Raw genomic sequence first — 25,648 nt, 5'->3', positions numbered from 1 at the left:
GGAACCCTCGTCTGAAATCTCAGGCCTTGCGATGATCAGGTGCTTTGCATTTTGAAGCTGCCATCCCTGTTGGCTTTCCATTGTCACTCTGAGTGGTTGGTTCCCCTTGGCCGGGGGTCTATAGGGCCACCGGTTGCTGCTGCACCAAGGAAACGAGCTTCAGGAAGAACAGAGAGTGGTGCAGGTGAAACTCAGCATCCATGTAACAACTTGCCAAGGCATTTTTGTATCGTTTTCACAGAAATCGACTGTCTCTCATGGAGAATCAGAATATGACATAACTCTCACTAAGTGTCGTCATCTTAAAGCAGCAGAGAGGTAAATGACACTAAGAAAAGAGAACACAGTTAAAATACACTTCTGTCATGCATTCACTAATTCATCTAGTTAGAGATGGGATTTTCCTTTAGCGTAAAGAAAGCTGTTATACTTCGTGAAGATTCTTGTTTTGAACAGAGTAATGTTACCTTGTAGAGAAAACAGAAGTTCTTCTTGAATTTTGTCTGGACTAGGTGGGTAGCTATGAACACGCCCCAACTACAGAGACAGACATCAATCCTGAACTTGCCACAATGCAGTGATGGAGAGGAAGCCCTGCAGCTGTTCCAAATAATCTGCATCTGGGTCTCCCCACCAGGGCATACGCAAAGAATAGCACAACTTTATTTTCACTTTTAAAACATAAAATACATCTAAAAGTTAACTGTGGTGTATTAATTTAAATTCTTCCAAATTATGGCGATTCTTAAACCCAGGCACAGAAATATGTAGAAAGATAGGAAGTTTAAGAGTCTAATAGTTTCAGATTCTAACTAAAATTGTTACAAATCCTCAGTAGTATATGGTATGAAGAAACTGTATTTTCAGATGCCTTTGTCTGAGCTCTATCAAGTTAGGCAGCTAAGCCAGTCTGTAATACGTAATTACTTGAAATTCTAATGAACGTATGAGCCCAGGGAGCTGACGCTGCATTTCATGATCTCAGAGCACTGGTCAATGTTCTTCTTTATCCTGTAGAACGTTTCCACATATTCAGAACGGCCCAGAAGTTCAACAAAATCTTCATCGTGAGTTATCACCAGAAGCTGAAAGTTACGCTGTTGTGAGCGGCTTTTTATTATCCTAGAAAGAGATATTATTTAGTGTATATTTATCCAAATCACATTCTGGTTTTAAATACATAGTACAAAAATATTTAACTATTAATAACAAATTACATAAACTGTCAAGCAATCTAATGCAGATTAACAACTCTTTTTACCCACATAAAAAATTTCCAATTTAAGAAATATTTTTCCTCTTCCAGATATAGGATAGGGAATCTAAAGCTACTGCTCTGCACGTATGCTTGCAGATGCCAACAAAGATATGCCAGCTTAACATATAATCCAATTCTGCTGATTACTATTAACATTTGAAAAACATCCATCTTTAAGCTTCACAAGAAGAGATCACTTACTCCACCAGGGCATGTGCAAGAGACTCTATGTTTTCGCGATCAAGATTGGTAGTAGGCTCATCTAATGCCAATATGCCACAGTTGAGACAGAATGTTTCTGCTAGAGCAAGACGAATAATAAGAGAAGCAAGCACCTAAGGAAAAAAAAACACAACAAAACCCCCCAAAATCTCACTCTCTGCAGTTTTTATAGAGGAACCACACGTAATGTGTTATTTTTAATGCCATTACAAACCATGACTAAAGTTTACATGACAATGTGCTGATAGTTCACAAAATGACAATAACTAGTTACTGAAAACTATATTAAAACTTCAAGTTTGAACTGAAAGATCCATTTTACAAAGTACTGTTGGAAAAATATCAGTCAAATACTCAAAATTCAGGAGATACTGGAAGTAAGGATTGCAATCCGAGGTAAAGATACTATGACACTGTCATCGCATCTCTCCTATACCCTTCTCAAGCCCCATCTTACTGCAGCAGGGATGGTAGAAATCTGTACACATATCTTTGAGTTACTGAACTCCTGACTATTTACTAAAACTGAAGACAGTAGGATTTAACAGCTTACACATTTTGTATTAACACGTTTAATTGTATTATTATTAGATCTCCTCAACTAGTGAAAATGACAGAACACTCGATGGAAACTGTGCTGCCAAAAATACCTTCCAACTATCACGACTGTTGGCATCACAGTTCATGATCAAAGAAGGATTCTCAGAATATAAGCTAAGAAACTGTGAAGAAGTTTCACTCTCATTTACATAGGACTCTAACGTAACATCCTAGACTACTTCAGGAGAGGACACATTTTTTGCCTATACTGCTGTTTTATAAGATTTGGATTTCCCCCAAAATTAGTATGGAATTTTCAAAACCAAGTACACATCTACACTCAGGTGGGAATTAATTTGACAGCATTTTTCATATTCAAGCAACGATACAGTATTCATCTTCTCATGAAATATCATCCTTTCATGATTTTATTACTGCATGCACTTAAAAATACTGTGTATCACTTTGTTCTCTTCCTTGATTTCACTTCCTACTACTGTCTGTACCATCTGGTCAAGGAAAAGGCCTGGTTGCCAATGAAATGCTGCTGGAGCAAGCAACCCAGTGGGAATTGCTACCCTGGAAGTAAGGAAGTAGGCAGTTTGTTACTTCAGACAATGGTGATTCTTCCTCAACATCAAAGAGATCTAAATCTGTTGCTATCATAACCCTTTCAGCTACTGCAGAGGAAAGGAAGCGAGAAAGCTCTTGCTCCTGCTGCAGAAGAGGAAGGAGAAAGTATCTCTGTCATACAACTGCAGTTTCCTCTGCTCAGACGTCACTGGCACCTTGCATAGAGAGATTTGAGGTCAGGGAGAGCTCTCCGCATCTTCTATTTACAGCTGGCACAAAGGGTGGGCAGAAAGTGTTCATCAGGGAAGAAATCAGAGCAGCGCTGGCTGCATTTTTTGTCCCTTTCTACTACCTCTGCACGCAGGAGGATCACTTGTTCTGATGGAAATGGTTCACCTGAGGAAGAAGCAGAGTTTCCTGCTGTAACACTGCATGTAGCTTTGCTTGCCCAAGCCGCATAACTAATATGTCAAGTGTCAAATGGCTAGAAGCGTTATGGGGTTTTTCCATACCTCAGGTCTTTAACAAACAAACAAACAAAAAACCCCAAACCATCAGTAGAGACAGTGATTTTGGAGGCAGATAAGGTTGGTGAGGAGTTCTTTTCTCTTGCTTAGGAATATTATAGATGCTCTGTCATAACATAACAGGTGGAAACAACAACTCAAGCCCCAATGTGTGAAAGAGTTGTGGTTAACTGTGCTGAACCTCAGACGGCTGGTACTGTCGAGGCAGGTGAGATACCAAGCCACTTGGCCAGTGTGCGTTGTTAAAGTAACGAGACAGCTGAACGGCCAGGCTGCAGAGCGGAGAGCTGCCACAGATATGACAGAATTAAACGCAATGCCTGACATGAACTGAAAGGCTACATTCAGCAGTAGGGGACAGCAGCGTAACTTGGAGAAAAAGAGGTCTTCTCATTCTTAGAGGTAGATGCAGTTGTGAAAAGACCAAGGCCAGCCCTCAGGAAGGAAAAAACATGGGAGCAAGTCAACAGACCTAAAGCTATGGGAACCTCAGTGGTAACTAGCAAGAGACTGGGAGGAGTTGAACGTGAGAGAGGGAAGTTGAACCTTTCACTCCTGCAGGGACTCAGACCAGTCCCCAACTGAAACAATGGATTTTGGCACCCCAAAACAATGTTCAGAATCATATATTGCATACTGTCAGCAAAATCCAGATACAGAGAAGGAAAGTTGTACAGAATTGTAAATTAGAGTTGGAGCCACCTGTTCTTCACGGGCACTCCAGAACATGTTACTCTTTTGCATTCACCTGAGTGAGTTTTCAGAATCCTCTTTACTGTGTACTAAAATAAAATGCTATTACCTTTTGCCCAGCACTACATCTTCCTCGCATATCCAGTGCTGTATCTCCCTTTATCATGACTACTCTATAATTGTAACTTCTTCTTTTATCAGAGGCTGAGACGTTCTCATCTGCATCAGAACGAATTTCTATATACTCAATATCTGAAAATGGGAAGGAGACAGTTTTTTCATTAACAAAAAATCTTTAAAAATATCATAGGATTAAACAGAGTTGAGAGGTATAAAATGCAGTAACCACAAAAATTCTATTCAGAACTCCCACTAACAGATACATCTTTGAAATTAATTTTTCCAAAACTGAAGGAAAGAACTCGTGCAGTTCCACTGTCTCAAGGAAACCTTAACTTTGGAAAACATGGAAAAGGGAAAATTACCTCTATTTAGCCTGTAACTAACTACATAATCTGTAATAAAAGGGAGATCATAGTGGTGACCAACAGATGCAGCCTTTAGAATGGAAACAGCAATTTCAGATCCTGGATTTTCAATATTTTCAACAAACACTTTTCAGTATGCCATGCTCAGTACCAAATGAATATGTATGGGCAAAAATAAATAAAAAAAAAATTTACATTACATACCTTGTCCTCTGTAGGTGCTTCGCCAAAGGTCACGAATTATTTTGTTGATTTCTTCCATCTTCATGCTATGAAATGTCATTATTGCTCTAAAGAACAAAAAATGTAGATTGTTATAGGTGCAACCACAGACTGCTATGGACTACAGGAGCTTTAAGGAAGGCAGCAGCTCCGTTTCCATCCCCTAAACACTTTTACTTAAAATATAATAAATACTAGTTCATTTTGAATGCAGAAGTGTCTAAAGACTAACCACACACTATTGCGTGAACAATTCTACTCTCACAAACAGCTCAGTCTCAAAAAGTAGGACAGTAATGAAGACAAAAAGATTTGCAGGCAGTCAGAGAGCAAGTCTACCTGACTTTTACAGAGATTTATAATTCATGTGTGAAGTACATTTTCAGACTGACACCAAGAAGACGAATCTGATGTTAAGTCTTCCAGAACAACAGTAGCTGAAATTACCCAGACGTTATGGCTGTTCTCTTCAGCAGCAAGAGTAACATAGGATGTCGTGAATAATTTTCAATTTAATTTCCCTGGTTAATGTATCAACATGACTTTAGTTCAACAATAAATGATTCCTTATGAAAGCATTCAAGAAAGGACAGGATGCTACATTTCTAACTCAGCTTTTTAAAGAAAAAGTGCTCTGTAATGAAAAAACGCTTGCTCAATTTATGCCAATGTCTTCTTTCAAAAACTATGGTGGAAATAAAATATACTTCTGAAACAGACGCTTACATATACTTTTCCTACCTCCTTTCTAACAGGAATTATTTCCACCTGTTCTGGGAAACACTGAAGTATCAAGTCTAATAGGATTTGTTAAGTCTGAAGAAAGTGTTTTTAACTATTTACTTACTTAAACCCAAGAATGCATTCCTCATCAATATTTATTGCAAACTTCTAAATATTAAGTCAATAAAGATCAACTGATAGCACAGAACACCCAAAATGTTGGTTTTCCCAGCTACAGATACAGCTTTCAATCTCTGTCCATGAGAGTTAACGTTTCGTCTCACCGATTTTTCAGACGATTACCAATAAGTGATGCTTATCTATTCTTCTTGAAATTACAAGACTGATTTCCTGTTTTGCCTTAAATAGAAACAATAGATGATTTGATACCATACAAAAAGATTCTGAATTCTAAAAGGGAAATTCTTGGAGTGCATTTCCATTTAAGCTGAAAGGGAAGAATTATACATGCTCTGAACATTTTAAATCTTCACAAAAGAAATTTTGGATTAGCTTACATTCTAATATTAAACATACTTATTTTATCATTAAAACTGCTTAAAACAGGGTTCCTTTAGACCATTGTGTTTAATAACCATTGAAACCCATCTTCTCAACGTGGAAAGTTCTCATCTATTTAGTTTCTTTTCTTGACCATTATGCTGTACCTTCAATCATATTACTGTTCTTCTGTGCTCCTTTTCCCAGCACCACTAGACCCTTTTCAATAGAGGAGACCAAAGTATATTCAAGACATGGGTGTAATGGGAATTCATACAGTGGCCAAAATGGGTTTTTTTGTTCGTTTGTTGGGGGTTTTTTTTTGTTCCTAATGTTCAAGTTATCTTTCTGTCAATGAGCATCAGTTTCGTATTTCCTGAAACATATCCACTGATTTGAAGATCCTTCCCCATCCTCCGCCAAACTGCAATAGCTCATTGCGACTCCATCATCAAAACTGAACATACAGGGTTTTTTTTAGGGAGTCATATGTCTTCCTTTGTGTTTACAAATTTTGAGATGCTATTTTTGGCCAGTCAGTCCAAGAGTAGAAAACAAGCTTCCAGAAGAAGCAGAAACGATCACAAAGTTTACTACACTTTCCATCAAATGCAAGACATGCTTTTGATCTTGCCTTCTGTAATATAAGCACAAACCCACCCACACTGGAAAGGAGGAAAACACACCTCTATGTTGTAGTATTCTTTAATGAAAACACAATTTTACCTGAGAAGATGATCATGGGGAACAAGAAATCTACCCAGAGTATCTTATTCATGTTAAGATATTACCAGAAGATGCTAAAACATACCGCTACAGAAACAAAAGTAGTAGAAGGGACGATGCAAGAAAGATCCAGGTTAATAATGAAGGACTTAAACACAGATTTCACCGTCCCTAAACTCATACTGTGGAGTTTATGTATTTTGAGAGAACATGTGAGATAGAGTCTTAAGAAACATGTTCTCCCACTGCACATCCTGTGATACTTTCCTCTACTTCCCTCAAAAAACCCCAAAGAAAACCAAAATTACAGGAAGAAAGGAAAACCAGCAATTTTGGGAGACACAAAAGCTTCAAGTGGAGAAAAAAAGGTACAGAGGAACAGTGTCAGAGGAACAGCCTGCAGCTCTTCCACAAGTTTTCATATGAAAAACAAAGTTGAATGTGTTTATTGTCTGGACATTCTCTAACCACCACAGGCAACACAGCAAAAGATAATTTCACGCCAAGAATTCAGCACAGAAGGCACAGGTGGGTGATGTGTTGAGTTCACTCACTATTATCTGTCAACTTGAATTGCTGCACTGCAAATATGAGTCCTAACGCGTACAACCATAATTCAAAAAGGGTCCTACAGAGAATTGGGAAAAAAATTATAATGATCACTGGACTTATCTGTGACATTAAACTCCAATTATTACTATCAATGCATTAACTGTATGGACATGATATACATTAACTTATAAATTTCCTACATCCTACCAATCCTGTGCTGCTTGTAGTATATTTTAACTTACTTTAAAAGTTGTATCTTGTTATCTTAATATTTAAATGCCTCATTTTGTAAAGAGAAATAATTATGTATCTCAAAGACTTGTATCAATTTACTATCTCTAAGTTACCCCAGGAAGTCTGAAATTGAAAGCTGCTTTTGCTTCAAGGTCATCAATAGTAATAAAGCCTAAAACATTTAAGAATTACCCTCATATGACAATACTTACTTATCAAGAGCCTTGTAATAAAGGTCCAGATCTTTGTTCACCAGCTCTGTTGTTCTCATAACAATCATCATCTCCCTGTATTTCTCCTCTGCATCTTTGAACTGTGACTCTCGAAGTTCCTTTTTAAACCGAACAATCTCTTCCTCAAATCCACGTTGTCGGCCAAGTGCGACATGATGGTTTCTTTTCAGAGATTCTATTGTCTCCTCTAAATGTTTTTGTTCACTGTGAAACCATAATTGATATATGTGTCTTCTGAATTTAGTGTTTCACAGTTTTTAATCAGGGTTCTAATTCTGAGTTTGTGTTAGTAGCTCATTATATTGTATCTATAAAGTCTGTAACAGTTATAGTACTGATGTCACTGAAATTAAGACATTATTGAAATAAAAATATTTTTCAGTTTAAGAACATATTCAAATCACTGTTCTGAGTAGCAGAAGCAAGTTATCAAGTTCAAATGCCAAAGTGCTATATGCAGAAACTTAGAAAATAATCAATTTCATAGGTTGAATTAAATTAGGATACTGAGCAAAATAAGATGAATTAATTGGATAACCTCTAGAAAGCTAAATAAATGGTTCGACTTAAGAACCAGCATAAGGCTAATTCCTTTTCAAAAGTGTTTCTTATCTAAGCAATTAACATATAACTACCGAAATAAATGTAAAATTTGATGCTGAGACCTAAGTGAGCAGACTGAAAATGAAATATTCTTATCCGGAGACATGAATTATTTCTGCTCTGAAGATGCTTACTTTTTCATTTGCGGGACTTTCATTTCTCCCATTTCCTTCACAAGGTGTTTTATATTGTCTTCAACGTCTTTTAGCTCTTCATTCCGTTTCCTCAAAGTAAGATTATCCTCTAGCCACCTTTCCTGTATCTATCTCCACAGAGAGCAAGAAGTTGTGTAATGTTTCAGTATATTGATTCTCAATTACAAAGTATGAGTTCTGCACAACTCTAAAACATGCTGCAAGCATAAAATAATTGACAATAACAAAAATTATCACAGTAAGAACTTATCTTGTGCTAGAAATAGGGTATAATGGAAATCAGCAGTATTATTTCGTATTTCAATCTGAAATAATACTTACAGTATTTATTGTCACAGGTGAACACAAGAGTGATCCTGTGTGCGAATATTAATCAATGTTTCAAACAGGGCAAGTAATTTAGGATGAGATTTAACAAAGCCCCCCATCTCGGTTCTACAAATTAGTTAGTGGTGGGGTAGAATGGGGGAAGACATCTTTCCTATAAAGAATGTAAACAGTGTTTGAAATATATACACAAGAATTTAAAGTACATGACAAAGTCTGGAGTAACTAGCAACTTTTGGTACCTTACTTCAGAAGGCAGGTATTCTCCACACAAAGATACTTTTGAAAATGCTACTACCCCAACAGACTTAATCCTTTTGGAAATACCACACGATGGTAGTCAGATACAAAGGTTTTTAAATATGCATCTACTTTTGCACATACAAATCTCAAGACTTTCTTTTCAGCCTAATGCATGTAGAGCAGCTATTCTAACTAACAAAATGATTAAGTACATCAGGAGGAGACAAACTCTGCACCACCTCAGACCTAGGCTGACTTAAACCAAACCCAGAAATTATTTCAACTATGCAAAATATACTTTACTGTAAAACAATCCATCTACCTTTTGAGTGTCAATATCTTGTCGAATCATTTCCATCTCTTTACTTATCTTTTCCTTCTGTTTCTCACAGGCAGCTAACTGAGAATTTACTTCATCAAGTTCAGACTCTTTTTGCTAAAGAAATAAAATGGTATATGATTTAAACACAAGAGCGCTTTTAATGTCAACTTTTTATTGACTGTTTTTTTAGGTTACCTTTTTATAGTCGTCTTTTCCTTGTTGAATATAGTTTTCAATTTCTTTCACATACTTGTTTATATCCTTAACTTTCTCTCTTATGACATTTATCTGCAGGGAAAATATTTCAAATGAAATGCAGTCTTATGACCAAGAGCTGATATACTCTGTATCAAAGATCAGATACTGGATACCACTATTGTCAAAGTACAATTCCTTATCATAACTGCCTTTAATTTACTCAAAAGCTGAAGGCTTTATTAAAAGAACAAGTTTGTCTCTTGGCAAGGACAGATTACAGCCATGCTTTCTATTTTTCTTAGATTTAATGGGAAAGGCTTTTAATACCATTGGTCACTAAATATTGCCAAACGTCCCTAGAGGCCTTTTGACAAGACTGTCAAAAGTTAATTACAATTGAGTTCATCTCCTGACTTGGTTATGTTCCTTTTCTTCCCTAAAAGTTGCACCAATCTGAAGCTAAAGTCACTGCTGTTTCCTAAAAGCGAACTCATTACCATGGCTTCCACCCATGCCTGAAAAACAATACATAATTCCATCTCCCAGCTATGCCAAAAGCAAACAAACCTTCTCTTGTGTTTCTTTATTACTTGCAGTCCTTTTATTCACTAGATCCTCCTTCTCCTGTTGCAGTTTTTCTAAAGTTGTATCCAAAGGAAATACCTGTTCTTTTGCTTCCTGAAAAGTAGTTGGAGAAAGTTCTTTTTATTGGCTAATTCTGTTAAAGATCAACAATTTTTCGAGTGGTAAAAAAAAAGGTAATGTGGTTACTTTTTTGGGGGGGAGTGAAAATATATATTAATAAAGTTCTAGAAATTCCCAAAGATACGCAATACTACATTTAAACATTTAAAAATATATCTTATTTGCTAGGATTACAGACCATGTTACGTTTAACAAGATCGGTTTTTTTCCCCAGGACAATAAAGCCAAGGGTTAACAATTAAGAGTATTTCCTACCTTGATCTCTCTGCATAAGGACTGAACCTCAGTGGTTAATTCCACAGTTTGTTCCTCCAGTTGTCGACGACGCTGCATGCTGCTGGAAATCTGAAGTTTCTCTGCTTTAAGCTCATTAACTGTACTCTTTAGCTGCTGAATCTGATTTTGCTGGTCTTGCTTGAGTTTTTGATTTAACTCAATTTTACCATTAACTGCAGATAAAAACAGAGTGAAACAGTCAATCTGTTAGTAAAAACATTTGTCTCTCTTATGGAAATTAAACTCTAAATTAAGCAAGTATGACCCCCCAAAATCAAAACAACAAACTATTAGAACACAGTTATTTCAGAATGTAAAATAAGTAAACTAAAGTTTACATTTTTAACAGCAGCAAGTTTAGAACATTATTTTCAATATAATAATAAAGTACCAGTTTTGTATGACCCACCTGTATCCCATGAGTGTTTTTTCTCTTGTTTCTCTTGGCTTACTTGTAGAACAGTCCTACTTAAATCGACCCCTAGCAGCTTAGCCTCCTGCTGAGCAATTTTTCGTTCAACATCCCTAATATCAGTCTGAAAGCATGAGGAAAAGTACTATTATTATTGGATTAGTGTTTAACAATGTATTTTTTCTCTTTAGCACAGAAGAACAAGCTTGGGGCTTGAGGCACACATGACTATTTGAAATGCTCGCAGTCCTTTGTCTGGCCCCAGATTCTCTATACATGGTTGTCCTTCTTATGGATCTTAGCTGAGCAAAGATTTTTGTGCTGGTAATAAAGGCATGAAGACTGTTCAAAACAGTCTCCTATGTCTGAATAATAAAACATGTAGGATATCCACTCCCCATTACCATATATTCAGCTGGCACAGATCAAGGAAGCGCATGATGAGATTTCAGAAACTATACAGAGTAGATGCTGAGAACATGTTGAATGACCATGACAGAAGCCTGACCTTAAGGACTGAAAACCACTTTGGTGTACTTGTGGTGGTGCTCAAGGTCTGGACCATACCTCTTTTTCCCAGTTACTATAGCACAGAATTGAATCAGAACTCAAGGGACTCTGTGGTCCTCAAAAGAAAAAAAATCATTACATAAAAATTGAAGTTTTATTAGTACCAAGATCACACATGTTATGCTGCCTTTTAAAGTATTTTTACTTTGCTTGAAAAGTCTTAAGACCTCAAAGTTTTGTCACATTATTGAATAAGGACATATTTAAAAGCTAGCAAGTGAGTATCACTTTATATATTAAAAGAAATTACCAAAGCATACCTGGTACCTTTCCATTAGCGTTATATCCTGTAAACGTGCTTTGGCACCCCCCTCCTCAGACAAAGCTGTCTGCAAGAGTGATTCCTGTTCTTCTATCTCACCCTTCAGGCCTGTTAAATCCCTGTTTGCGTTCTGTATCTTGTTCCTCAAGTCTGGTATGTCTCTATCTTGGAGTTCAACTACAGTTCGTCTTAAATAAAATACAAATTTGTAAAATTTCGTTTGTCAAAACCAGCAGCATAAATTCAAGACATTCAAGATCACAAAATCTGTGATATGATTTAATAGTGGAAGACTAAATTTACCCAAAATAGTATTCCCTTAACCTTGCTCATGTTCAATTAAGCTAATATTATCTACCCAGCCGAGGGAAAACATCCCTCATTTTAGACAGGTGAGATGAAACAAACAAGCAAACAAAATCTCTTTTTGTTTTTTATCTGAATTACAGCAAGTGCTCATGAGAGGGTCTAAATCCACTGCACAAGAGTGCCCTCTTGTGAAGGAAAGGTCTATCCTCTAACATCCCCAAATTCTCTCAGAACAGTCTGCAAATTTCTTGAGACTAAAGCCTCTTCACCTACTGGCAGGAAACCTGCATACTCTAACTGCTGTTCAGACGCTAAGAAAAAAACCACAAACAGGACTGATAAAAACTCTTCAGGGCTAGTGTTATGTTTCAGAGGGAGGCAACAAGAAGAGAAAAAGGAGGTAACAAAACAGCCTGTTTTCATAGCTTTAAAAATGAAGACTAATTCAACCTGGAAATTGGAAAATACTGTAGGCACCTTTTCTAAATTTGTTAATATTACCTACACTTTGTATTACCTTGCAGGTTAAAAATCCAACAACATAAAAAGGTTTTTTTTAAATAACTAAAATAAAGGAATAAATTCAGTCCAATCTACTATGGGTTCAGTATCAGAGATGTATTCCCAAGTGATGCATCTGCACATGACTGAACCTCAAGGAAACATAAATGGCATTGTGAATCCACTACAAAATCTAGACATGCCTTTCTAGAACATCATAATTCATACAAACCTGCCAGCAAAAAAAATTGTTGTTTACTGACATATAAATCAATATATTATTATGGTATGTTTAACATAGGTTCAATTCCCATTCTGTCTATACAACTTCCACTTCAGCATTTTTAAGAAACTTATTTAAGGTGACGTGGTATGAAAATATTTCAGTAACAACAAAAACAGCCTGTCCATTTTAAATTACAATGATAAAAGACAAGGAGGGGAACTGTGCCTGTATAGTGTAAATCATCAGTAGAAAAGTATATAACCACTTTTTCTGCCTCTCATAAGAAGCCCCAAAGGATCACAAATACCCAATATATAACATAATTTAATAAAGTCCAAAATAGCAGAGAACAAACACTAGCAAAATATTTATCTCAACAATGAGATTTTTGAATGAATTAACTAGCCCTAAAATAAAGCTTCCTTGATGTCTGCATATTTTTTAATAATCAAAAAACAAGCATTTGAAAGAAGACAGCTTGCAACAATATGGTTTAAGTACTTTACCTAAGTGGTTTAAGACTCATCATTTCATCACGTTTTTTTTCTTTTCTTTTAAGCTCAGACTCTGTTGACTTCAGTTTGTCTGGAGCAAGACGCAGCTTAGACTGCAGATCACTAATTACATCTTGCAATTCAGCCTCTGTTTGAAAAACTCTTTGACAAACTGGACAACACGACTGGTTCTCCTCTGTCAGTTGTGTAATGAACTGTGAATAAACGGCAGTGGCTCCGGCAAGCACAGCTGGTTTAAAAAGAAACAAAAAACTTTATGGTGAATAAACAGTGCATAATCAGATCTAAACTAGGTATGCATTTACCATAAATGAAGACAAAATCATAACCCACAAAATGACAAAGGTAGGAAACTGAAATGCCCCAAGTGACCTGCTCTGAATTCAATGGTGCCCCTGCTTTCAGCAGGTTGCCCTATATCACCTCCTGAAGTCCTCACCACCCTGAATTATTCTACAAGTCTCTTATTAAACCCTGATCATCCCTCTAACAGTGGGAGCGAGTACTTCTTCAGAAATTACTTACTTTCAGTTAGTAGTGTAGGCCCTACGGGCCAAACCTGCACCAAAAGTGGCTGGTTCTGTACTTGCCCAAGCACTCAAAAGTTTCCTCAGCTCCGAGAAGGTCACGCTCTACACACACAGTAGGCCAAAGCAGATAATTTTCTTATCATGTGTAAATGAAGTAACTGAAAGAATTAAAACAACTGATCCTGCTTAAGCGTAAAACAGAAACAGTAGTAAAGATAAGGAAAATTTGTTAAAAAATATTAAGATTCAGTACTAATCTCCCTTAAGTCAGTTTCTGTGCAGATTGTTTGTCCTGCACAAGCAACAGACTGTCTCAGTATCTGTGGCTTGCATTTAAAAGAAGCGTTAGGGAAAAAAAGTAGAGCTGTAGATAAATCTACCTCGCTGTTTTGAACTTTTTTCAATTTCATCTTGAAGTTTGCTCAGATCACTGTCAAAATCTTGGCTTCCACAAACATCAAAAAGTTTTGCTTCATGAAGGGACAACTGTGCTTCTTTTTTCTTTAGCTCATTAGTGACGTAAGTTTTATGATACTCTACTGATGCCAGTCGTTTGCTGAAACATAATGCATAAATTCTTATTACCAAAAAATAAAGATTTCAAACTGTTTAAGCACAAACCAAAACATGTGAAGCTAATCTGAAATTGGTATTACAGAGCTGTTCACCAGTTCTTCTTTAATGATTTTTCAGGAAATCTATAGTGTCAACTTTTTATTAATCTAAGTACATCATTAAAATGAATTAAACACTTTATGTGACTTATAAGAAAGTCAGAAGACCAGCAATTTCCACCCCCAAGCACGTTAATTCAGCTAGGATTAGTATAAACAATTAAGGATGTTCCAGAACAATATTTTGCTATCTACTTTCAGTGCTGCCTTTGACATACTGCAAATGTAATTTTATTAACAAGCACAAACTACATCAGCTATACATTACATAAATTGTGCAGGATGCTTTCTTTGATTTTGCAGATACTTGTTACCTAAATAAACAATAATTAAAGTATGCTAAGCATATTAAACTTTCCAACATTTAAATTCATAATTACAGAAATACTAATGGAGTCATAGTCAATTAATACCTACTTAAGGTCAGCAAGATTATCCCTTGTCTGATTAATCTTTTTATTTTTACCATGAAGCCAGTCTTCAAGTTGGTTTTTATTCGGAAAGTATCCCAACAGTGATGTCAGTTCATCAGAATGCCTTGATTTTACTTTTCTAATCTGCTCTTCTTTGTCTGCCTGGGGAAATGAAGCATTTTTTTAAATTAGTTTTTTCCTATCTTCAAGTTTATGCCACTCAATGTGTTCACAGAGTTAATACCTTCTATGAAGTCAGTTAGAGGCTTTACATATGATTGTTGATAAACACCTGAAAAATATACAAATCTTGAAAGGACTGCATTAATTTCATGTCCCCCTCTTATGAGATTATGACAGAAAAATTACTTTGTCTTTCTTCAGCATCTCCATTTGGGTAATCGTTGTGGTATGTAGATTCAACTGTTCCATCTCCTGATCCAACTTCCTAAGAGCTTTGTCCAGGTTTATTTTCTCATTTTGCAGAGTTCGTACTTCCAGTTCGAGTGCTTCTACATTGCTGTTCCTCTCCGCCTTCTCCAGCTCGTGTTCCTAAACAAAAAATAAAAGCCCAGAAGACTTAAATAATTACACTAATCAATAAAGTTCTAACTAAAGGAAACATAAAATATTCTTCTGGCCAAATAATTTAAGACTGACTAATCTTATGATACCACCAGTTGTGGCTATTACCCTATTTATAACTCACCAGGCAGAAGCAGTATATTCTACGCATGCACTGTACAAGAACAAAGGAGTGAACAGTCCCTGCCCCAAAGGGCGTACCATCTAAACAGACAAAGCATAGAGAGGGTATTAAAAGGGAAAAAATGCAGCAGATGGAGTAAACATCAAGGTTTTCTTTTTGTTTGGGGTTTTTTTCTTTGGTGATAAAGCCAAAAGTTTTACTTCAAACTTCTACACATTTTTCAATTACATTAACTTACTGTCTTGACAATCTCCTGATCCAACTCCAGAATTCTGTCTGAAAACCCCTCCAACTGCTGCAATTCGTATTTTACATTCTTCAGCTCAACTTGTTTCCTATTTTGAATGTCTGATTTCAGGTCAATGGTTCTTTCTAATCCAGTTTTCTTGTCTCTTATTTCATCTATCTGTTTTTGTTTCATTGCTTCTTTTCGTGCAAATTCTCTCTGAAAGAAGTCAGCAATAATATACTCAGTATTTTCTTCACAGGAAAACAACATTCAAAACCACTCCCTCACACTAGTTTGCAAGTATTCACCACTGTAAGACAAGGCATCGAAATACTTAGATAACTAGAACTTGTCAAAAATTTTCTGCCAAAATGTTTCAACAGGAAAACGCAGATGCATCATACCGGTAGTGTTCTGTGACAGCAACTCCACTTTGAAGATGACTTCAACAAGAAGTTGCTAATTTTTAAACCAGCTGCCCATTGTAATTCTTCCTCAGGCTTTTTAGCTTGTCAGCGATCCACCTGCATGAGAGGGCTGCTGAGAAAAACCTATCTGAAGAACTGCCTGTTCAATAGCTTTGGCAATTCACATCACTCGATGACCACTCAGTTCCAAAACTAATTTCCATGGAAAGATTCAGGCACCTCATAATAAAGAATTCTGGAAGAAAAAAATGGCTTCAGTTTTTTCCCCCCAATGTTCTTCCTCTTCCTCCCAGCGCCATGAAGACAAACATGGACCAATAACACATTAATAACCAATACTAACTATACTACTAAACCAACAAAATTCTTACCATTAAATGGTTTGCAGCTTCTGTATCTTTTTCCTGTCTCTCCTTCAACAACCTCTGAAAACTGGTAATGTGTCTTTCATTAAAAGGTGCTCGCTCAAAACCATCCAATTCCAGCTGTGCTGCCAAAGACTGAATTAACGAATCCCTTGTTGTAATGTGTTCCTGGTGACGATCTGCTTGCAGTTGCAAACGACCTTCACAAAAAGAAAATGTGACACAATCGCTCAAAAACTGAGGCAGAAGATACACTTAGAATTCAGTCAGATGCAACAATTCTCTTAAAGTCTTTGCAACTGGAATCTTTTGAAACAACACAAAAAGCTCCAGAATAAAACCAAGCTTTAGCTTGAGAGACTGCTATTTCAGGCAACTGATCTTTTATTAATTAAATAAATCAAGAATTTAAAAGAAAGCTTCTTCAAATACTGGAAATATTATTCTGATAAATATAAGCAAAGCCCAAACATATTTTAGGTAAGCATATAGTACGTGTCTCAAGTATTACAGCTCTACTGAAACTCCCATAGTCCATAGAGAATACAGTATGTATAAAAGAATATTATCCTAAAGCCCTCTGACTAGCCCCCAGCCCCCACCTGAGACACTGAGCATGCCAAGCATTCAGCTTTCATGTTTTTCTTGGTTAAAACACACTTACACAATCACATCTGGTTAGCAGACATTTCCATCACCTAAAGAAAGTACAAGCTCAGACAGTGAAAACAACTGTGTTGTAAACAAACTGCTACGCTAACATTGTTCTATACCACCATAAATTAACTGTTTTGAATAATTTTATAAAGAATGGTCCATTTAAGAACAAAGGTACTACATGTTGTAACTCTACCTCAAAACAACAGGCATTATGTTAGAAACTCCAGGAGAAAGACACTAAGACCTGTCCACCTGTGAGATACTCATACCATACTGTGCAGCCGACCCCCAACTCATATACATTTTAGGGCTTTTGTCCAGTTCAAATCCCTTCAGTTCTTATAAGTAGTTCCATTTCAGATCTCAATTACATTAAAAAATAAAGTTACAGATGAAGTCCAAAATACCTCGTTCAATAAGTAGTTCTGATTTTTCACTGTTAAATCTCTGGCATTCTTTAGTGGCTCTATCTAATTCACGCTTACAGTCTGATAATCTCTTCTCCTTCTCCTTCACTGTTCTCTGGTGGTTCTGGTATCTGTCCCTTAGTTGTTCATCTGTTCCCTGAAAAACCTGTACGCCAAAATCAATACAGAATAAAGTTAGCTTTTTAACTAAACTTATAAGCCTATTAATGACATTTTTTTAAAAAGAAGTATAGTTTTTACCATAACAGAAGTCAAGGAATAAGAGATAAACACCTCCCATACAGTATTTCTATACTAAGATAAGAATTAAGAAAAATTGAATATGCTACAAGCAAAACTAGAAAATCTATTTTTCTTAGGTTGATAAAACAAATGAATCCAATTTTTACCACAAAAGAGTTTCTTTCCATTTCTCAAAATAGCTTCAAATGCCTTGAGATAATCACAACAGAAGACTGACAATTATTTCTTATTTTATGAGAATGATATCATCTCCAGGGAGATGAACAATATTAACGTCAGGACGCATCCCGTACTGGTCAAAACAAGTGTTGGCTATCGTCAACATATTGTGAGACAGATATTTTCAAGTTACACACCGCAGGGCATCGTTACCAGAAATTATCACTTTTATGAAAACTTTTGTCAGTATTTGCCTTCCTGGCAAGCTAGTCTATGGTGGAGGGAAAAGTCACAAAAAGCAGTTTAACCCAAATCACACAGAAATTAATACAGCTCATTTGAGCCATATTTGCAATATCTGATAATATCAAGTGAGCTATGCAGGCTATGAAAATGTTCCTTCACCAACATCTGATGCATAATGAAATATATACTTAGTTCACTTGGTGGCAAAAGATAAGATTCTTCAGCAGAAAGAATAGCAGCATGGAACTTAAAAAGCAACCTTTTCCATCTTCTGCTGCAAATCTTGATTATCTTTCTCCATTTGCCGCCTCCTGCTCTCCAGGGCTTTTACATCGTTGTCTAGCTTCATTACTTTTATAAGATTCTGTTCAACTGCTGCCAGAGAACTCTGCAAAAGGAAAGAATGCTGTAAGTAAAATACCCCACTGGCTCAGGAATCCCATAATCAATTGTTCCATACAATATAGTTAGTCTAAGTGTAAAACCTTCAGCTTTACAAAGTATCTTCCAAAAATAGGAAGTTTTAAGTTTTAGTTTAGTTTTTGTTTTAGTTACAATTTATAGTAGTACTAGTTACTAGCTAAATTTGAGAAAAAAAGAGATTTTAAACTAAGCTATGAAACATCAATGCCGCTACGAGAATTTCACAAAGTTCTTAAACTTCCAGTGACTGTTTACAGATTAGACCGGCATCTGCCAGGTTTGTTGAGGTATGCTTGGTTCTGCTTTAGAGCAAAGGATTAGATAACACAACATAGACGTGTAAGATTTTAATCAAGAAATTGGTCCAGCTTTCACATTTTTCTGTGTTCTTAGTACTTATGTATGGTTTTGTAATCAAGTCTGTATTAAGGTCTTAACATAATCATCACGCCAATTACCTTTAGAGGATCAAGTTGACTCTCAATAGATCTGACATTCTCCTTCGAAGCAGCCAGTTGAGCCTCTCTATTGCTAAGATGATCCTGGATTTCCTGTGCTTTTTCTTTATTCTGTTTTAGGTATTTCAGTTCTGTCTGACACTCTTTTACTTTCAAGCTTTGCTTCAGCCGTACCTGACGGAGAGTTTCGAGTGCTTTAATATACCTTTGAAAAAAGCAGAATTTCAGATTCTATTGGCAATATAGCAAGTCACGTACGAATCAATACCTCAGACATTTTCATTAACACCTACATTATTAGAGAAGACGTTTCTTACTTAGTTTACATTTAATTACAATAAAGAGAAAAACCTTGTTGCTGAAAAGATCTCATCAAATTTCTGTTTCAAGGCCTTCCCTTCACTTAATGGCCAGTTGGATTCTTCTTGGTGGCAGAAAATGACATTGTTAATCACTGATTTGGAAACACCAAGGGCGCTGATCATCTCTCGATCGATTTCTGCACACTTGGAACTCAGACTGACCTTCTCGCCATGCCTATGGAGCACAGATAAAGAAATTCCCAAAAGAACTTACTAGTAAATTCTTTTAAAGGTAAACTGCATTTTTAACAGTATAACCTCATGGGAATGTACCGATTCAAAAAACTTAATGAGAAACAATTTTTAAATGTATAATTACCATGTTCAACATGTGCATTTAACACTGTCAGTATTTGTAGTCAAGACTATTACACATTTTAAAACTGCAAAACCACCAGAGGGAGCGAAACTGATCTTGAACGAAGTGAACACACTTCTTAAATAGCAGAGACCAGGGCCAACAATGATCTGAAACTGAAAACGGTGCCAGAGGTAGTAAAGCCTACATACTCCACACAATGCTACTTTCGAACCATATCATTATTAATCCAATTTTCAAATAAATGCAAGTCAATAGATACAAGTAGTTCTTAAAGTAGTGGCTGTCAAATGTAGGATTTTTCAATCAACTAATAGGTAAAGTGATGAAACTACATAGCTGTAATGTAAGAGCACTGGTAGCTACTTCAAGGGTATGTTATGAAGTTTTCTCTTGTCTTATAAACAAATATATACAAAACCCAAACCGATCTTCATGCCAAAGTGAGAAAAAAAACTTGACAACTTACTTTGTTCTAGTAATGACACCTTCAAGTGTTTTAAATTCTGTTTTCTTGCCTTTCTGGGTACAGACCATGGATCGCTGGACAGCTACAAGCTCTCCATTTACATCTCGAAACTGTAATCGAATCTGAGCTCTAACATCTGTTTCATTGGCAACCTTTAGCAGAAATAAAAAAAAAAAAATTAAGGGAAATTCTTCTCAACCTGCCTTCCCAGCTGTGGGCAATGTTGTCATCTCCCCCAGCTCTCCATTTTTCCTGGAACAACATGGTCAGCTCAGGTCTGCTTACAACTTGGGCATCCCTGTTTTCATCACAACACTGAGTGCAATTAAGTCTTTGACTTAGGAGTAAACACAAATTAAACGTAGTCACTATGGCTTTTACCTTTGGATCATGAACAAATGAGTTTCCTTTGGTGCCAGGAGGAAAATCTCCAGTGGAAATATATTTAAGACATTCAATGATGGTCTACAAAACAGAAATAAGTATATCGTTATAATAGCAATTTAGAGTAAACAAGATGGGCTACAGGCAAAACCACAGCAGCAACCCAAATATTTACAAATGAGTTAAATATACAAGGAGAGAAAAATAAGAAATATCATTTTATTTTTTGAGTATCATGAGAATAAGGTACTTTGCGAAATTGGTTTTAATCAGGATCTGGATCAATTTCCTATGAAAAACATCAACTGGTGCTCTGCAAAATCCAGGCACGAAAGCAGACCTCCAATAACGCTAAACCCCACAATAGTTACAGTAAACAGCAAGATTTTTACAGTATTATCAACACTTTTCTGTAGAGATCATTACTCATATTTTGAGGCCTTTCAGAGCTATTTACAGCGCAAACCCAAACATAGTAAGCCTTACCGTTTTTCCTGCACCATTTGGTCCCACCAAAATAGTTAATGGATTAAAGAAAGTGATAATTTGTTTGTCTTTATCCTCTACCCCAAAACTCCTCACTCCGAGGATACTCATTTTCTCAATCTTCGACATTTTTGCAGAACTTCTTCCCTCCCAAAGTCAGAAGCATAAACGTTATAAATCCTGTAAAATAAAGCTTTGTGTAAAATCTAGAAGGCACAAATCACAGCGTATCACTGAAAGCTGACGATGCATCTATACAAGCACAAAATTTTATGAACATCTGTAAAAACACAGCTAAGGGTCTTCAGTTATGGCTTACAGTACAGAACATAGAAAGGCAAAACTCTCATTTGTTTTAAACTGAGAAGCTAATGAAGGCAAAGGAAGCGCCATACTATTTATCATTAAATCAAAAACAACGGCCAACAATAACCTTTACGCCGTGTCACAAAACCCACGCACGCCCTTTCGGAATGCCTCAAGCACAACAGAGGCCCCAATATTTTTTTTTTTCCCTTTAGAAATCCAGTTGTAGTACAACGCCCAACAGTGCACGACCTTCGCTCCCGCCCGCGTTTCTCACAGGGCCGCGTTCGCACCTGTACAGGGCACGGAGCACTGCCTCCGTCCTGGGGATACCAGGGGTGAGACAGAAACACGGGGTCCCGATGGACGATATACCAGGGGTAAGAAACACGCCGCAGGCTCTGCAGGCCGCGGCTGCAGGGCCCTCTGCACGCCTGGGAGCAGTCCCTGCCACGGGCCGGGGGAACTGATGGAGGCACCCCCCACCCCAAGGCCCGTTACTGACCCCCTGGCAAACACGCGTATCTCGGCGTGTACTGGGTGTATTTCAGGTGTTTCCTACGGCCCAAGGAGCGCTGCTCAGGGCGCTCCCGCTCCCCCCTCAGGGCTCTCGCCGTCCGCCCCCCTCCCCGTTCCCCACCCTCCCCCGGGCGGGGGACAGGCCCGGGCGCGTCCCGGGCCCCCCGAGGCGCCTCAGGGGCGGCCCAGCGAAGCTCGGCCCTGCCAGGCCACCGCTGCGGTTGGGAAAAGGCATTTCCTGGAGAAACCCCGCTGCCGGGGCAGAGGTGGGCAGCGGGAGTTCCCCGCCCGGAGCCCCGCGCTGCAGCGGGGGTGGACATTTTCCAGGGACAGGCGATGGCACCACCGCGGCGAGGGCGGCCCTTCCCCTCCCCGCTGCCGCCCGCCGCCCGCCCCGCTCCCCCGGCCCGGTCACCTCCGCACGCCGCCGCCGTCCCGCGCGCCCCGGCAGCCACCGCGGCCGCCACCGCCCCGCCCCGGCACTGGCGGGCCCCGCCCCGGCCCGCGCTCGCTACCGCCCCCCGCCGAGCCCGACCGCCCGCAACCGTGGGCCGGGGCTGCCGGGCAGTCCTGCGGATCGACCCGGCCGCTTCGCCTGCGCTGGTCCGCCGCCCACTCTTCTTCCACAGGCCGTGTGGGGCGAGGGGGAAGTGGGCAGCGATGGGGAAACCCCACTCCAGCTCTTCCCCCTGCCCCTCTCCTCATCCCCATTGTCCCTCTCCTTATCCCCCCGGCCCCTCTCCTCATCCTCATGGCCCCTTCTCCTCATCCCCCGGCCTCTGTCATCCCCCTGGCCCCTGTCCTCATCCCCATCGTCCCTCTCCTCATCCCCCCGGCCCCTCTCCTCGTCCTCATGGCCCCTTCTCGTCATCCCCCCGGCCCCTATCCTCATCCTCATGGCCCCCTCTCCTCATCTCCATCATCCCTTTCCTTATCCCCATCACCCCATTCCTTGTCCCCACGGTCCCTCAGCTCTCCCCCAACCTCTCCCACCTGCCCTGTCCTGGAGACCCCCAGTTGCACCCAGCGATTCCCCCTCCCCCCCCCCCCCCCAAGAAGCCATTAGCGCTTTTATTAAAAACACAATTGTAAAATAATAATTTCAGAGGGTTTTAAAATAACATTTCCAGCCTGCTGCCACAGCTCGGTGCCCCGCAGTGCTGGTACGGCAGCTATGGCGGTGGAAAACTCCAGCCCTCGCCCCCAGAGCAGGTCACCTGCTGGAAGACAAATCTTGCAGCCCCGTCATTGAATGGAGCCGAGTGACAGTGGATCACCCCACAGACAAACCCCCTTTTTCCAACAGTCTGATTAAGTGATGATTAAACCTGGGGGTAATTGAGTTGTGGGGAGCGTGCAGCTGTACTGATGAGCCCCGCTTTTAAGGCAAATCTGCGTATCCCCACAGCAATCCGTCTCAGTGCTTTCTGGCTCAGAAACCACATTTCCGATGGTGGCTTTGATGTCCGCTCATTCTGCCTGTTACGTGCTGTTGAATCAGAGCCAGCATGGGATCGACATCCCGCATGCAAAAAGGTGGCACAGCATCATCGTCATCGGAGCTGCCACGGCTACCTGGCTGTAGCAATGCCAGTCCTGTGTGTGCTCCAGTATTTCCAGCAATAGCATGAGTCCTCGGGGCTGTGGGTGAGCGGTGGTTCACCATGACGCTGGTGGTAGTGTAAGTGTGATGCATCCCTCTCGCAGCTACAGATGAGAGTCAGGAAATAGTTTGCAAGTCTGAGGTGTAATGTGATCGGGTAATTCACCTGCCTCAGTAGGAAACCTAGAATAAAAGCTGCAGAAATTCCACATCAATCTCTTTGTGGTCAGTGCAGAAAGAGGATAAAATGTAGTCATATATTTGATTGTAGGATTACTCCATTTAGGTTTAATTTGGGGGGAAATTCCTTTCAAATCCATATGAAAAATAAGGAAGGAATGAGTAAACTGAGTGGTGTAGGATATTTTTAAAGCTAACATCTTAGCAGGACTCGAAAAAGCGTTGGGCATACAGAGAAGTGCTGTTGGAGTAGGCGAAATGTGTGAGGACCCTCCGCCACGTCCTCCCGACGAGAGCAGCGTCTCCTGCACAGGGCAGCTGTTGCGAGGCACTAGCCCTCGTACTTCGACTTCCGATTTTAGAAATTCAGTGCAGGTCATTGTGATCGTTCGAACACTGTTCTGATGCATGGAGTGTGAAACGCAGGCAGGTGGCCTCTCATTAAGGAGCAGTGTTTTACTTAATGGCATATAGTATTCTTTTCCACATCTTACAACTGCCTACAAAAATTGTTGGAAATAGAATATAAGGTGTTTGTAAAGCAACAATATCACCTTCATTACCAAACCTACTTTTTATTCACTCATCATTTTCGCAAAAATCTGCCTTGGCAGTTATCTTGTACAAAGATGAATTTTGTCGGACTTAGCAAAATGTGAAAAGAAATTGCAGCAGCTTTTCACATTAAATGCAAACAGCTTCCAGTGTTCCACCGACAGCTCAATGGCAGCTGGGCAAAGCAACTTCGTGCTTCTAGGTGAGTGACTCCATCCATTTCTATAACCTGGAAAGAAACCCAAAGAAAAACTCCTTTTCCTAATTAAATTAGAAAGCGTTCAGAAGTACCTCCTCTATGGATACGAAAGGAGATTGCTAATTAATGTAGTCGCAATTCCATGCATTTTTTTGCCACTAAATCCACCTGTTTTATATACTTTCTTAGTCACAGTGCTAAGTCTGATTTTATTTTTATTTTTAGAAAAATAAGAAGAAACAAGAGAAAAAAGTGAAAATAGACATAATACCTTCAGCAAGGGTGCATGCTTTATACCGTCTGTATAATACAGATTCTGCTCTTGGCTGCAAAACACGTAGTTACAAAACTGGCACGAAATAATACAACTGAAACAGTTAAGCAGGAAATTAATGGATAATATGCATGTCCATTATTGGATATAATGACAGAAACTGCTGCAAGAACTGTTGTTCTGGAATGAGGAAATCGAATCCCTTTAAAATGTGTAAGTTACTCCTTACTCTGCAGAAGACAGCGAAAGGGGAAACAACCACTTTCCCTGCAATACAAAAGACTTCAGCTGCTTCTGGTGAAGTCCTCAACTATTATCTATCTGTTTCTGCGTACCCGTGAAAATGTAAACTCTAAACGTTGCTGATTTTCTGACATTTATGATCTTAGCATAGTTTCAACATTCCAGTCTGTCCTGGAAAAGAATCCGAGGAAAAATCCTGGACATTAGGAAGGTCCGAAATTCTAAGCCGGATCCGGAGTCTTGCAACTGACCTTTACTTCCATCGTGAGAAAGTCAATCTCTCACAATTTGAGCTCGCCAAATAACAGTTTCAGTAATGATCACATGCACAAAGTGCGTTAAGAAGTCACCTAATGGAGCAGTATAAAGACAGCAGTCTGTCACGAGCTGTATATCATCAGATCTAGAAAACGCGGTCTGTGGACTCCAGCTATGGCACAGCTGGTGCCGTTGGGCTCTGTTTAATCAGAGGTCACTTTGGGGTCTACAAAGGGGTTGGAGAGGAGTACCAGAGTTTTGAGGACTGTAGGAAGGTTCAAGGTGATTGAGGGATCAAGCTCATTTCTTGTTAGAGCCCCCAGACTTCCTCTGCCCCCTTGTACCAGTCTTCTCCCACGTCCATTGCAAGAAGCAACTCTTCCTCTTTGCTCCACACCTGCTATTCATCT

General features: G+C 39.0%; 1 protein-coding gene across 4 annotated transcripts; it reads right to left on the bottom strand.

Annotated features, from left to right (window-relative positions):
• Positions 1-641: 641 nt before the first annotated feature.
• On the bottom strand, positions 642-22,410 carry RAD50 (RAD50 double strand break repair protein). 4 transcript variants are annotated; one of them, XM_075766552.1, is made up of 26 exons: positions 22,342-22,410; positions 21,102-21,281; positions 20,613-20,696; positions 20,232-20,383; positions 19,433-19,618; positions 19,082-19,286; positions 18,460-18,588; positions 17,532-17,697; positions 16,471-16,664; positions 15,681-15,887; positions 15,103-15,285; positions 14,738-14,895; positions 14,027-14,202; positions 13,108-13,345; positions 11,564-11,753; positions 10,731-10,857; positions 10,301-10,494; positions 9,908-10,018; positions 9,338-9,430; positions 9,143-9,256; positions 8,230-8,357; positions 7,472-7,696; positions 4,506-4,591; positions 3,923-4,065; positions 1,460-1,593; positions 642-1,122 (listed from the first exon to the last, which is right to left on the bottom strand). In XM_075766552.1, exons 2-26 carry the CDS (start codon positions 21,228-21,230, stop codon positions 936-938), a joined length of 3,939 nt encoding a protein of 1,312 aa, XP_075622667.1. In that variant the 5' UTR covers positions 21,231-21,281; positions 22,342-22,410; the 3' UTR covers positions 642-935. The 4 variants fall into 4 exon arrangements, 3 of the variants coding, with proteins under 3 accessions (XP_075622667.1, XP_075622669.1, XP_075622670.1); XM_075766554.1 differs by lacking the exon at positions 22,342-22,410 and adding an exon at positions 21,913-21,993; XR_012837751.1 differs by lacking the exons at positions 642-1,122; positions 1,460-1,593; positions 3,923-4,065 and adding an exon at positions 6,817-7,101.
• Positions 22,411-25,648: the final 3,238 nt, after the last annotated feature.

The sequence above is a fragment of the Balearica regulorum genome, chromosome 14, assembly GCF_011004875.1.
Source record: "Balearica regulorum gibbericeps isolate bBalReg1 chromosome 14, bBalReg1.pri, whole genome shotgun sequence".
Lineage (NCBI taxonomy): Eukaryota > Metazoa > Chordata > Aves > Gruiformes > Gruidae > Balearica > Balearica regulorum.
The sequence above is the reverse complement of the archived record's forward strand: the minus strand, read 5'-3'. Positions and strand labels throughout refer to the sequence as shown.

Bases quoted from the DNA above. Each gene is read 5' to 3' on its own strand.
- RAD50 (XM_075766552.1), bottom strand. From the start codon at position 21,230: ATGTCGAAGATTGAGAAAATGAGTATCCTCGGAGTGAGGAGTTTTGGG. The intron at 10,019-10,300 runs GTAGGAAATACT...ACTACTTTTCAG, and splicing joins CCTTATGCAGAGAGATCAAG to GAAGCAAAAGAACAGGTATT. The intron at 4,066-4,505 runs GTATGTAATGTA...TCCCATTTTCAG, and splicing joins AAGCACCTACAGAGGACAAG to ATATTGAGTATATAGAAATT.